This window comes from Panthera onca, chromosome C2 (assembly GCF_046562875.1).
Source record: "Panthera onca isolate mPanOnc1 chromosome C2, mPanOnc1 haplotype 2, whole genome shotgun sequence".
NCBI classification, from domain to species: domain Eukaryota; kingdom Metazoa; phylum Chordata; class Mammalia; order Carnivora; family Felidae; genus Panthera; species Panthera onca.
The window spans coordinates 60,463,665-60,478,736 of record NC_138347.1 but is presented as its reverse complement, the minus strand read 5'-3'; the positions used below and the strand labels follow the sequence as shown (position 1 = coordinate 60,478,736).

The following is a 15,072-nucleotide window of genomic DNA, read 5'->3' as shown; positions in this document are numbered from 1 at the left end:
TGATTAAATGCATCCTTTCTGTAATGTATGCATTATATGGGCAATTCCTGCTCGTACCATATTCAGCTATATCTATTGTTACAATGAATTGTTTTTTGGGTTTTTTTTTACATCTAACAATAGTGAGACTGAAAAGAAGTTAGACACATATGATATTTCTGTTCAAGAGTAAGGCAGACTTTAGGTGCTACAAACCAGTATGGATTATTTAGTGATTCATAATAAATAATATGGACACACCACCATCCCACACCTCAGAGTGTTTCTCAGTATACATTACAAAGATTCTTAAGTCTTTCAGTCAGACAGGTCAAGATGAGGACCTCCATGATAATGAACACCTTAATTGCCTCTGAAATAAAACCAGTCTTCTGGTGTCTATAACAAAGCCATTCAGGGTCACTCGTCAACTGTCCATTTGTGGTTGCTTCCAAGACTCTGGATAGACCATATTGGAAAATCTCTGTAGATAGCAGTGTAGGATATGGACATTGTGATTTTTCCACACTAGACACCCATGCCATCCCCTGCTAGCCACACCTGCCAAAATTGATGATGTCTCCCTTCTACTGCTGAGTGTAGAAGACTAACTGAGCCCACAGAGAGCCAGCAGGAAATCTTGCCAGAGGTTTACTGGACTTTCTGTAGGTTAGGTCTATGAGGGTGTTTTTTTTTTTTAATGTTTATTATTCTTTGAGAGAGAGAGAGCACCAGCACGGGAAGGGCCGAGAGAGAGGGAGGCAGAGGATCAGAAGCAGGCTCTGCACTGTCAGATGCGGGGCTTGAATTCATGAACAAACCAGCTGAAGTCAGATGCTTAACCAACTGAGCCACCCAGGCACCCTGGGAAATTATGAGTTTTCCCTCCTGAGATGAGCTCTGGTGGAGCTCTTGGTTCCCTCTCATAAAAACCCATAGGCATTCTGTCCAACAGGTTCTTTGGGGCAAGTATTCAGTAATCAAAATCATGGTCAAATAAGCCTACAATCTTATAGAGAAAATTTGAGAGACATCTCTCCACTGGGAAATGGGCTTTGGGACCTCTTTTTTGTCTTACACACTTTCTTTAAAACTCTAGTCAATGCAACTTAATATTTCTGTACCAATGTGGCCAACAGTCCACTAAGAGTCTCTCTCAATAAAAGACAACATGAGTTAAAGCAGCCATAATTAACAGACAGCCAGTTAAGATATTAGATGGTTCTAATCCAAAGGACCAGGTCTCCCTAACCAACCACAGTATATACTTTTCCTCATCTTAAATACCTGCCTGCTTTCTGTGGACTTCAAAAGTAGACAGGGAACCTTAAGGAGAGAAAAGAGTACTTTGAGTCCTTAAAGGGACTGTAACTATATAAGTCCCTGGGTCTCAGAGAAGAGCAAAGCATTATTCTCACTAACTTGTCCTAATGGTCATACGATTTGAGCAGCTGGTCGAGTAATTACATGATCATACCTAAGAGCTCCCTTAGAAAGAGGAAAGGATGCAATGTTGACCATAGCACAGAGACTGCTGTAGGCATGAGGGCACCCAAGAGGAGAGCACAGGAATGAGAAGAACACCATGTGGTGGCCAAACTAGCTGCCAAATTCATAGCTTCCTGTGCTTTGACTTGAATACATCCATATTCTTTGAAGGAAATTTTGGCTCATACCAGCCAGATACCTTCTTTCAAAGGAAAATTGCCAAATTTTGCCAGCTCCAGTATGTATGGCTATAAATATTGGAAAATATGACTAACTGTGGCCTAAACAAATAGGAGTTACTTTTCTCACACAACCAGAATTCTGGAGGAAGGCAATTGTTTGTGTTGATTCAGTTGCACCATGGTGTCATCAAGGACCAATCTCTTCCATCCTTGGCAAACTGGCTTAGTGCCTCATGCTACTCATAGGATGGCTGCCATAACTCTCAGCATCATGGCCATATTCAAAAATAGGATGGGTGGGTATATGCTAACTAATTTGGATGTAAATTTAAAACTAGATAGATAGATAGATAGATAGATAGATAGATAGGATGGGTGGGGACAGTAGAAAAAGAAATAAAGGGAACGAGGGGTGCCTGGGTGGCTCAGTCGGTTAAGTGCCCGACTTCGGCTCAGATCATGACCTTGCGGTTTGTGAGTTTGAGCCCTGTGTTGGGCTCTGTGCTGACAGCTCAGAGCCTGGAGCCTGCTTCGGATTCTGTGTCTCCTCCTCTCTCTGCCCCTCCCAGGTTCATGCTCTGTCTCTCTCAGTCTCTCAATAGTAAATAAACTGTAATTTTTTTTTTTTTTTTAAAGAAAGGGAATGGAAGGGAAGGGAAGTGAACAGAAGGGAGGAAGGAAAAAAGAAGAGAGAAAGAAAGAAGCCCTTTCCCTGGAGTGCCTCAAAGCATCTCCTAAAGGACTTCACTTAAGTTTAATTAGCCAAAGCTCGATCATAAGGGAAGGATACAAGGGAGGATAGAAAAGAAAGTGAAAATGTGGGTTTTATTTAAAAAGAAGATGCGGTGGGAGGAATTGCTGTGAGATAGGCAAATAAAATGTCCCATAGCATTGCACTTCTGGTGAAATTCACTGGGATGAATGTCATTCCAGCGTAGGATTATTCTACGGAAAGACTCAGAACTGGGAGTCAGAGGACATGGAATTAAGTGAATCAAATGGAGGTGACAGCTATACTTCCCCTATGTCACAGGCTTCATGATAGGCTTAACTGTCATCAACTGAGAAAGCACTTTGATAACTAAGAAGTGTGAGCTATAAATATCTCAGTTAAGACACTTTTTCAAGAGACTAAAAACAGAACTACCTTATAACCCAGCAATTGCACTACTAAGTATTTACTCAAAGGATACAAAAATACAGATTTGAAGGGGTGTATGCACCCCAATGTTGATAGCAGCATTGTCAACAATAGCCAAACTATGGAGAGAGCCCAAATGTCCATCAACTGACGAATGGATAAAGAAGATGTGGTATATGTTTGCAAGGAATATTACTCAGCCATCAAAAAGAATGAAATCTTGCCATTTACAATGATGTGGATGGAGCTAGGGTGTATCATGCTAAGCAAAATAGGTCAGAGAAAGACAAATGCCACATGATTTTACTTATATGTGGAATTTAAGAAACAAAACAAATGAACATATGGGAAGGGGGTAAGGAAGAGAAGAGAGGGAAACAAACCAAGAGACCATTAATGACTGAGAAAAAACTGAGGGTTGCTATAGGGAAGGTGGGTGAGGGATGGGCTAGATGATGGGTACTAAGGACGGCACTTGTGATGAGTACTGGGAGTTGTATATAAGTGATGAATCACTGAATTCTACTCCTGAAACCAATACTGCACTGTTAACTAAAATTTAAATTAAAAAAGGGTGGGGGGGAGGGGAAGATACTTTTAGTTGTAAGTAAAAGAAAACTTAATTCCAATTGACTGTTTAAGCCAATAAACAGAATGCATTGGCTCTCATACCAGGAACTTTAAAAGTCCTGTGGTAGGGTGGGCTACAGGCACAGTTTGAACAGGGCTCCAGCTCCATTTCCCCACAATTCTCTCAGCTCTGTTTTATGTATTGGCCTTATCCACAGGCACAGGGTAAGCGATAGGCCTTACATGTGTACCCCATACCACTCCACCAAGAGAGGAAATCTGTGTCTCAGAATTCCAAGTAGAAGTGTCAAGGTGTACTTTGATTGAACTGGCTTCTGGCACATGATTTTCTCTGAACTCATCACTGGATAGAAGAGTCGGTTTAGCATAGATGATGTGTTCTTTCCAGAGAACAACCAGCTAGTATGCACTACAGTGGCTTTCACTGATACCATTCTCATCACTAAGGCTCACAGGAGCCTAGGCTTTGGCAGGGGGGCTAGCAGAGGCCTTCTTCAGTGTTCTTTGTCCTCAGGCCTAGCAGGGAAGTTCAGGATAAAAATCATGCAGGTGATCTCAAAGCAGGTTCTATTTTAGAGGGCGTTGGCCTGGCTGTCTCATTAATTCAGTTTGCAGCATTTTCTCGAAAACTCTTTTCTGTGCCATAACAAATAGTTCTATCTCTGATTCCCTCTCAAGGTTTTAATTTCCTGCTTTAGAAGCTGCAGTCTGTGTGGAGCTCCCTCTCCAAGCACAAACATCCCATTTTGTTCCACTCGGTTAACCGCCTTTTGTAATGTGTAATGCACTTATATCAGGCCAGAAAGACAATGTAAGCAGCCAGAGGAACATTTAGAATACTAAACTCAGAATACTTGGGTCCCAGGGTGGACAGGAGAAAAGATGTGAGAGTTAAGTAATGCAGACCTAGCAAAAAAGAGCAGGGTGGGGTTCAGGCAAGGAAACTCACCCCAGGGAGTCATCAAGGTCAGATAGTGATGATGAGAAAGAGCTACCGGGTTTTGGGAAAGGAGCCTCTGGCCCTTAAAATGATGTTGATTGTTAGAAATAAAGGAGAGTCTGTATTTTATTTATTTATTTTATTTATATATTCTCTTTTTTATCTCTGCTTTTATTTCTTTATTTGTTTGTTTGTTTGTTTATTGTGAGAGAGAGAAAGAGAGCATGCATGTATGGGGGAGGGGCAGAGAGAGAAGGGGAGAGAGAGAATCCCAAGCAGGCTCCACACTATCTGCACAGAGCCCCACATGGAGCTCCAGCTCAGGAACCTTGAGATCATGTCCTGAGCCAAAGTCGGATACTTAACCGACTGAGCCACCCAGGTGTCCCAAGGAGAGTCAGCATTTTAAATGGGTTCTCCACGAGTCTTACACGTCTAAACTTTGAGCAGTTCTGAGCTAAACCTTTATTATAGGGAGCTGCTTGTTCAAAATACAGACTGTTGGACCTACTCAAGATCTCCCAAACCAGAATGTCCAGGGGTGGCCCTGGAAGTCTGTAGTAACTGTACCAGCACCCCCTGCCCCAGCCCTACTCCTAGCCTGAGTAATCTGTGCAGGCAGCTGGCCATCTGCTACCATATGACATTTAGGAACCACTAATCTGTAAAACCCCCCATTTCACAGATGAGGAAATTGGGATTCAGATCATTGAATCCCCTATCTTTCCCCACAGCAATCCCCCTGCCCCCCCCCAAAAGATTCCAAATGTGGCAAACAAAAATGGAATGAAGAGGCTAGAGAAGTAGTTCCATGTTTGCCTCTTGGACATCTCCCAAACAACTAAAAATCCATCCCTTAGAGCAAGCACTCTTAATCAGGGGAGGCCATCAACTTGGATGTAAATAAAATTACTCCTTTATTTTCACTAGACTGACATTTAGTATTTTCTTCAATTATGAATGTAGGCATCAACCCACAGCAGAAAAAATCTTTAGTGTCACCAGTAGAAATCACAGATATTTACATTTTCTTTTTTAAATTTTTTTTTTTCAACGTTTTTTTTATTTATTTTTGGGACAGAGAGAGACAGAGCATGAACGGGGGAGGGGCAGAGAGAGAGGGAGACACAGAATCGGAAACAGGCTCCAGGCTCCGAGCCATCAGCCCAGAGCCCGACGCGGGGCTCGAACTCACGGACCGCGAGATCGTGACCTGGCTGAAGTCGGACGCTTAACCGACTGCGCCACCCAGGCGCCCCATATATTTACATTTTCAAATCGCATTACAGTTGTTGCAGACACTTTGAAATACCATTTACACTCACCAGTACTTTGAAATTACAGGCATTTTGGACGTGCCTGCCACTGGGTCTTGTGATTTAATGCATTATTAAAGAAGCACATACATTAAAATACTTTGGTAACTGTATTTCAGTATAATTGATATTCTTTGTGATCCACTGTATTTTATTGTATGCACTTGAAAATATTCTTCTGGAAAGGGAACCATGAGACCAAAGGGATCCATGGGGCACCGAATGTTCAAGAAGCTGTGCTTTAGGGATGACCGGTTCTGAAGACAGTGTCTTGCCCTCCACCCCCACCCCCGCATCCCCAAACCAGTGTTTCCCAAACCTCCCAGGCAGTAAGATTCACTGGAGGGACTTATTATTCCGAGTGGGGCCTGAGAATCATTTTGTTTAACAAGAGCCTCAGGTGATTTGGGGAATGCTGTCTTCTAATCAGTAAATTTGGGAAATGCTGCCTCAGGCTGTGTCTGTTGGAAATCAATAGCCAATTTCAGTACCTGAAGACGCTGCCTTGCTTACTCCCACCTTCTGTATCGCCAAAGGGAGTTACTTATATTCATTAGCAAGTGAGAGTAACACCACCTGGCCACTGCACAATTCTGGAGTGAGTTATTCATTAGAATTTAGGAGAAAGGTAGAATCATGTCTCTACAGAGCCTTAAATCGATCAGATTTTGGTTTTGCTTTTTTTTTTTCTCCTTCAATTTCCAAGCTCACCTTACCTTTTATGTTCTCCCCACACTTTGTCCTTAATGTCCCCATGAGCACTTTTCACATTGTATCCTAGTTATTTCCTGCGTGTCTCCCTCATGGGCCCTCAGCTCACCCCCGGACCCATTCATACGTGACTCCCCCGAACATGTGCACACTACGGTCTGAGGCCCTGGGGGCAAACACAGGCTCCACTCACTTGAATATGCTCACCGGAGCGAAGTATCAGACACTCAGTTGCTATCGGCTGTGTGGTGGATGGATGGGCCAGGACCAGCTCTTCTCCCTCCCAGGTGGTAGAACGGGGTGGACCTGTAGACCTCCCAGAAGGTGTGCGCCAAGGTGCTAACCTGTGAGAGGCAAAATACAGTAATCGTTAATATTCAGGGTTTGTAACGCCAGCTGCTTTTACTAGCTATGCGTCCTTAGGCAAATCACTTGGCCATTCTCAGTCTCCACTTCTTTACCTTTAACCTGGAAATAATATCTACCTCATTGAGTTGCTATGAGATTCACGTGTGAGAGTTACTTAACCATGTGCTTGGTCCTTTGCAGCTCTATTGATTGCTTATTAGTATTTACTTGGTGTGGAGGACTCCAGTAAAGAAAAAAAAAAGGATTTCCATTACATAGCCCACCAGTTAGAGATTCTTTTTCAGGAGTAAGCTCCAGGAAAGGCTAAGTGATGGTACCTTAGTGGGAGTTACTTCAATCAGCTGATCAGACTTTTTTTTTCCTTTTGACACTTAGTTGAGATCAAGGAGAATGGGAAATTTGATGGTAGAAGTGGGGACAGGAAAAGAGGAAAGTAGGGGCGACTGGGTGGCTCAGTCGGTGAAGCGTCCGACTTCAGCTCAGGTCATGATCTCACAGTTTGTGAGTTTGAGCCCTGCGTCGGGCTCTGTGCTGACAACTCAGAGCCTGGAGGCTACTTCAGATTCTGTGTCTCCCTCTCTTTGCCCCTCCCCCGCTTGCCCTCTGTCTCTCTCTCTCTCTCTCTCAAAAAAAAAATAAAAAATAAAATAAATAAAGATTTGAAAAAAAGAGAGAGGAAACCAGAACAGGGTGGCACAGGGGAAGCCAGGGGAGACCTTGAGGGCTTTGGCCTCCAGGGGCTAAAGAAGCAGGGTACCAAAAATCCTGCCAGGTGTGTGCTTTCACTACCCCCATATAGCAGGGCAGGCAATGACCTCCATCCCAATGCCCTGTCTGCCTCTGCTAGCTGTGCCACCCTGGGGGAAGTGCTGACCCTCTCCCAGCTTTCGTCCCTTTCTCTGTGGTAAAAACAGTAGCAGTCTCTCATAGGATTACAAGTGGCAATAGAGGCCATGTATGTAGAGTGCTTTGCAGAATCAAGACTTAGTAAGCATTCAAGAAATGTTAGCTATTTGTACTAATACAGGTTATGTCAGAGACCACTGACTCTTTCAGAATAGTCCCTGCTCCTACAGAATTAAGGAACAGTAATTCAATTTCCTATCAAGTAAGCATACCATTTGTCCCCCAAAAGCTTTAAGGGCACATACAGTAAAGAACAAATTCAGTTTTCAGAATCTAAAGCTTCAAAGGTATAGACATTCCCAGAATGGGTCATGTTGGTCAGTGACTCGTGCAGAGTAAGTTCTCAATAAATGTTAGATTGTATTAACAATGTTAGGATCTCATAATGATCTCTAGTCATTTTATTTAAGAATGCCTTGCTCCTCAGTTATCACATAAGTTCTTCAAGGACAAGGCCTGAAGTACATTTTTAAGACCTCTTAAAACACAAAGCAAATCCTCCTACGAACTAAGGGGCCTCACAACTACTTGCTTCATGAATGAATGAATGAACAAATGAACGAATACCCAGCAAGCACTGGAGTTTGCTATTATTCTAACTATCCTCTCTCACCTACATTTTCACCCCCAACTCACAGACACAGGCATTCACAATTTTGCAAAACAAAAAGTAGGCTTTACCCAATTTAAGACATAAATTGCATAGTAGACTTATGTTAAAATGAGACTTAGTATACAAAATTCAACTTCTGCAAGAAGCTTTTACAGTATACAACCATCCAGTGTACTGAGAAAACCATCCTTTATTCTCCTGGCTCCCTTAAATCATTGTGTTATTATGACTATACAGCTCCCTTTTGATGAGTTTCTCATTCTCAGAATTCCTATAAATTCATATTAGGCCTTATTTATATAGGGCCAAATGGCTGAACTATAAGAAAGTAAATCCACAACCTAATGAACAAAAATAACGACTTCATCACTAGTTTGAACTTTTCATTGTTGCTTTTAAACAAAATATCCTTGGTGAAGGCTTCTCAAAATAGAGTCTGGAGAAGACCAAATACAGGGCTAACATCGGGTGCTGAAAAGAAATAAATCTAAGGGGAAAGAAGTGATTAGGGAAGAGAGACTTTCACAACCTTTCTTTAGTGGAATAAATCAGAAATGAACAGTAAAGTGACTTGGCCACATAACATGAATCTTGGATGAGAAAAACTAACCAGAGGAACAACACCATCTTCACACACTCTCATTTGGACAATACCTGTTTTTTCCCTTGAGAAGCTACTTCAGAGGTTAGTGTACCTGTTTTTCAATCCCCTTTCTCTTAGAGAGCCACTGGGCCTGCCCAGAAGGGATATCATGAGCACCCAGCTACAGCCAGGGGCACAAAGCTTCACAGGTTTCCCCTTGAGAAGCATGGTCCCCAAAGGCAGAGGCACAAATGCCTCAGGGCCCAAGAATGGAGTTTATGGGCACTGTGAAAGTAACAGTCTCCCTGAACATGTCTGGTTTGATTCGCTTATGTAAAAAGTTTTAAAATAAAATAGAAATGTGCTAGGATACCAATTAAAATACCTAAGTTCCTGGCACTCTGTAAGCATGACCAGGAGGAAGCTTGGGAGCTTAGAACACACATGTAAATGCGTGAGGCCAGGACCATCCTCACTGGCGCTGTGAGTCATAGAATCAGCACCCCTTTCTGATGCCCTGGACCCATTGTTCCCCCACCTCCTGGTGACTGAAACCAGGGCATCCAAGCCAGGTACATTGGCACAGACTTACTTCACACAGGTTCTTACAGATATTGTTCTAGAATGCTTCCAAGCTTTAAAACCAGAAGCCAGACAGATTTTTCATTTTAGAGGTAAGTGTCATGAAAAACGTGTTCCCAGCCTGTTTCCTGGGTACATGGTAAGCTCTCCACTGTGAGGAGGGCTTCAGAAAGGCAGTCTTGGCACAATGCACACATCTGGCTATCACCCAAGCTCTTCTCACTACCAGCTGGGCATCTATGGGCATACCACTTAACCACGAGGAGCTTTAGTTGCCTCCTGAGTTTGAACTAGATCAGTAATTCTCAAATCTTGGTGTATTTGGAGGGAGTGGGGGAGAGGGCCAGAGGGAGTATTTAAAAATGAAAATTCATGGGGGTGCCTGGGTGGCTCAGTCGGTTGAGTGTCCGACTTCGGCTCAGGTCATGATCTCACGGTTCGTGGGTTTGAGCCCCGCATCAGGCTCTGTGCTGACCGCTTGCTCACAGCCTGGAGCCTGTTTCAGATTCTGTGTCTCCCTCTCTCTCCGCCCCTCCCCCACTCATGCTCTGTCTCCATCTCAAAAATAAACATTAAAAAAAATTTTTTTAAATGAAAATTCATGGGCTCCAGATTCAGAGATTCTGACTCGGTAGACCTAAGGAAGGGTTCAGAAATCTGTATCTTTAAGAAGCACCCCACTGTGGACCACACTTTCAGAAACACTGGACTAATTCCAGCACTAATTTTCTAACATTCTGTGAATCTGTCCTTTCTTGGGTGACCGATCATCTTGAGCAGCCTGGAACTCCTCAGTGTCTGACTCCCCTTGGCAACAATGGTACCAGCCAGAGGGAGGGCATGTCAGCACGTGCAGGCTAGCCTAGGGAAGGCAACAGACTTGACTGGGTTGTCGGGGGAAACACTAACATCCTTGTCTCTGATGCTCAGGTAACAGGTGGAGTCTGGACTTTCAGCCGAATTTGCTGTGATGTTTTCGTCACCCTGGATGTCATGATGTGTACAGCCAGCATCCTGAACCTCTGCGCCATCAGCATCGACAGGTAGAGCTTGGATTCCCCTTCTACCAGGTCTAGACTGCCAGGTGGTGTGGGAAACCAGCCTGGGAAAGCTGCTTCTGCTATATTTGAGGCCCAGGCTTTGCACTTGAGGACACTGGGGTCACTGTCAAGTAGAACTTACCACTTAGGACATCTCTCGTTTTCTTTTAAACTAATGTTTGCAGAAGAGAAGAAACCCCTATGGCAGGAGAAAAATAATTATCCTATAGCCTTCCTAGCCTTTCCTTCTTCCTAGACCCCTAAAGAGGATTCTGGTTTTGCCTTCCCACCATCCTCTCGGGTTTTTGTGATTTCTAATTGGGAGAAAAGGGAGAGCAGGACACAGACAAAAAAGGTGAGCTGACAAGACTTTGGAGGAAAAATTTCCCATTACTATGTTGTTTGTTTTTGATGAAGAGGTAGGAGAAAGAGGCAAAGAGAGAGGAGAGAGAAATGCTTGGGAGTATTTGCAAGGAGGGAGAGAAGAGAGAAGTGTATGGGGAGAAAGGCGATTTTAGGCATTATGGCTACGATCTATTTATTTCCTTCGTGGAGTTTAAGGAAAACAAGGAAACAGTGATGTTTTTAGAATTGCTTTCTGGTTGGTGGAGTGGATTTCTGTGATTGTGAGTCACCTCGGTGCATGTCCCACCTAAGCAGCCTCGCTTTCCCTACCAAAGAGTGCCCAGCCCTGGCCCTAGGAGCCTCTGTTCCTCACTTCTCCTCTCCTTTTGTTTCCTCTCCTCTTTCCCTTTTCCCCTGCCTGGGCCTTGGACTTGCTCATCGCTCTCATGAACATCTCCAGGCCCACAGGGGGCCCTGGGGAAAGGAGCTTGCTCTCCAGCCCACAGCCTCTGTTGCCACGCAAGAGCCTCCAACCTTCCCTTCTCTGAGTCCCCTCCCACCTCCCTCCTCTTCCATCCTTTCTCCCTCCTATACTCTTTCTCCCAGCAAAACCATCCACTCACTCCCAAACAAACTCTGCCAATCACTGAGAATCTACCATACTGGACTAAGGTTTTGACGTGCACTAACTCACTTCATCTTCACAACTCAGCTGCTATTATTATCTTCATTTCCGGGCTTCTGAATGGAATTAAGGAATTTGCCTAAAGTCACACCCCTAGTACAGAGCAGTGCCAGCATTTGAATTCATGTCTGACTCCAAGTTCATAATCTTAGGCTTTGTGTTAAGCCTCCTCAAATCGCCAGCTACACCCCTAATACTTCCCCTGAGTTTCAAACCGCATTACCACCTAGATACCTCACTGGCTCCTTCAAGGCAACACGTTAAAAGCCAAACCATCAAAGAACCAAAACCATCTTAATTTGATCGTCCCTTATTGGCAACATCATTGCCTTACAATCTCAGTTTTGTTCGACTCCTCTCTCTTCTTCATCTCCCACATCTAAGCACTCAAGGCTTACAGACTCCATTTTTGCCATTTTCCCCCCAATTTGCCCCTATCTTTCCTTTCTTACTATGCCTGCTTATTTTAGGTTCCTATGACCTCTCCCCCAGTCTTTTGCCACAGCCTCCTGACTGGTCCTGCACACCACTCTCAAAATTACTCTCCCCAGAAGTAAAGTCCAAACATCCATTACCCTACTCACAACCCTTCAGCGTCTCCTTGGCCTGTGGAATAAATGTTAAAACTACCTTCACAGCCTAGGATTCAAAGTTTTCTACAATATGGCCTCCATCTATCTTTTCAATTTCATCACTTTCTGGGTTGCCCTGCCTGAGTTCCTCTCTTGCTTCAAGGTCTACCACACTTGTCAATTTCTACAAACTTGATTCAGTTACCCCTGAACTCTCATACCGCTTTTTCTGTAACTACGCTAGAGGATCTAAAGCAGGTCCTTCTCATTTCCCTGTGTTGGACATTTGCATCACCCAGGGTTGTGCCCTCCCTATCAACACCCTAAACTCCCTTTCACGGGCTGAAATGGGAGTCTTGAACAGTGACCGAAGAATGGATGTGAAAACCCCTCCCTGTAGTGATACTGCAGGCCAACCAGTCAACTGGATAGTCTTTTGACTTTATCCTTTGATTGGCTATCCACCTGAGAAGGAAAATTAAAGAACATGTCCATACAGCTGGATCTCCCACCACTAAAGAATGTATTTCAAAATCAAGGGAGATAGTTGTATCATTCTATAAATATACCCCAAAACATTGAATGGTACACATTGAATTATGTGGCATGTGACTTATATCTTGATAAAGCTGTTTTAAAATGAAGGGATAGTTGGGGATTTTATAATATTTTTAGGTCTCTGAGAACAGAACTCTTCTAAGTCTTTTGTGTGATTTCTGGCCATTTAGTACCTAAATATATAATTTACATAAGTAGCAGGCTGCATCTAGTTTGCTATATCATCACCTCCACTTCCCCAAACTCTTATACTAGTCCTAGTTCCTTATCACTGTGAGTCTCCCTGCTGCGTCTATTACAGACCTTGAACAAAGAGTATTAAACCAAACTGAGCGGTCTTTGTCTGAGGGTAGCCAACGCTTATAGCACAAATGTGTACCTTCAGGAAGAACATGAGAGAGTGGGTGAAGAGCAGAGCAGGGAGCTTCTTAGAAGAGGCTCTGGGGCAGCCCCCTCCTTGCCTCTTGGCTCCTGACCCTACTCTCCACCCTCTTAAGAGTGTGCCTACACACTCCATCCACACACATTCACAAGCATGGGGCTGGCAGGTGAGGTTGTGCAGGTTGTGCCCTGCACAAGCATTTGGAAACTGAATTCAACCAGTGTTTCTTTGCAAATCTTGAGTCGGCCAGGAGAGGGGGCCTTTTCCTAGCCTGCACAAGAGCACCATTGCACTGGCAGCAGCCACGCTTGACAGACACTTCTACTTTTCACCACTTTCACAACCAAAAGGATAAACCTTGAATTGGCTCTGTCCCATAGGGGACAACTCCCAGAAGGCGTTGCCCTCACTACCTGAAATCTGAGGAACAAGTCATGCCTTAGACTGCAACAGAGAAGGATGCTTTCTTCTTGGCTGGTACATCTACACGAACCAATCCTCACCAAATCTCAAGATGGAGGCTCCTCTCTATTCCAGGAATGAAAACAGGCCTTAGAAAAGCTGTCTCCATCATCCTTCATGGCAGTGTGCAGTACACAGCATTAAATTCTGTTCATGTGATGCCAAATCACTGGTCAATTCATTAAAAATGCAGTCATTCATGCAGACCTTTGGTCTTCACACAATGCTAGTCACCAGTCTGACAAACTTGACCGAATGGATTCAGCATTTTTTGGCCATGAAGCCCTGCTATGTAATAACAGGGTAGTAAGAGATAGGAAAGAAAAGGAAATGATAAAAAGGGGTTTTGAAAGCAAGTAATACTATTGTCATTAGATTCTCAGGCATAGCCCTGGATGCTTGGATTAATGCTGCCTTTTCTTCTTTAAAAAGCACAAACCCCTACTTCCCCCCCCCCCCCCCCCCGCCACCCCTCCTTGGCTCCTTGCCTCCCCAGGGAACCAGCCCCCTCCCACAGCATCCTGGGTCAGAACTGACTCTGGGAGAGGGCTGAGAAAGTGTCAGAGGAGGAGGACACGTTCTGAGTGGTGAGAATTAGAGTCCTCCGCTAGGGGCCCAGGAATAATGCAACCAAATTCATTCACCAGGGAGTTCTTTAAGTGGCTCTCAAATGGCACCCATCACACAGGCAAGCCTCCGCGTCTTTGCAGCAAGCACAATAGGTACCAGATGAGTCACAGGCACCTTGGATTTTTAGTTTGCATCTAAATAAGTACTTTATATTTGCAAAGGGCTTTCCAGTCATTTGCAAAAAGCTTTCTCCTTCAACAATTTCAGGAGGGGAGTCCACAGAACTAAAGATTTATTGAGCCCCCTGTCTGACCAAATAAAAGGTGGTGAAAAGCAGCCCTCACAGAGCTCTGGGGCTCATTAAACCCAGGCAGGGAGTTAGACTCAGGCCCTCCCACCCAGACCAGTCTCTTTCCTCCCCCACTCTGCACGCCAGCTTCCTGAGGAGGCACCTTCATCAGTGCCCCCCCCACATACCTCCTGCCTTAGGACGGGGCTTCAGGTGGAGGTCACATTCTGCCAGGATCCTGAGAGCTTCAGCAGAGTGAGGAGCCTACAAAGCCCAGTCACAGAACTGGGAGTCAGAAGGGGCATCGTAGTTTAACTCCTTTGTGCAGAAATGTTACATGCTTGTAGGGGCTCCCGCAGCCTCTTCGGTCTGGGACTAGAACTGGGGCCTCCTGACTCCCCCCCCAGTACTCTATTATAATGAGCCACCCCTTCACTGGTGGAAGTAGGGATGGGACATCAAGAGCAAAGCTTCTGGCCATGCTGCCTCTGGCAGCCCACTGCAACTTGGAGTAAAAGAGGCATATTTCCTATGTCTTCAGTGCCCTGGCTGCTCCGTGCTAATCTCAAATAGCTACCACTTGTGCAGAATGTACTGTGTGCCACGCTAAAAGCTTTTCATTATTGCTAACCGTCACAACACCCCAGCGAGACAGGTGTATTATCCCCACTTTACAAGTGAACAGTCTGAGGCTAGACTGTGTAGTCTGCTCACACCACACCGCTGGTAGGTGCAGGAGTAAGGATCCAGTCACACGCTTTCTTCTAT

The 15,072-nt window shown here is 44.5% G+C and overlaps 1 protein-coding gene across 1 annotated transcript in view; it reads left to right on the top strand.

Annotated features, from left to right (window-relative positions):
* Window positions 1–15,072, top strand: part of DRD3 (dopamine receptor D3) — a 34,679-nt gene that overhangs the window by 1,851 nt on the left and 17,756 nt on the right. Inside the window, exon 2 of the mRNA XM_060637962.3 lies at window positions 10,332–10,444. Within this exon, the coding sequence (XP_060493945.1) occupies window positions 10,332–10,444 (113 nt within the window). The remainder of the gene's footprint in view (window positions 1–10,331; window positions 10,445–15,072) is intronic.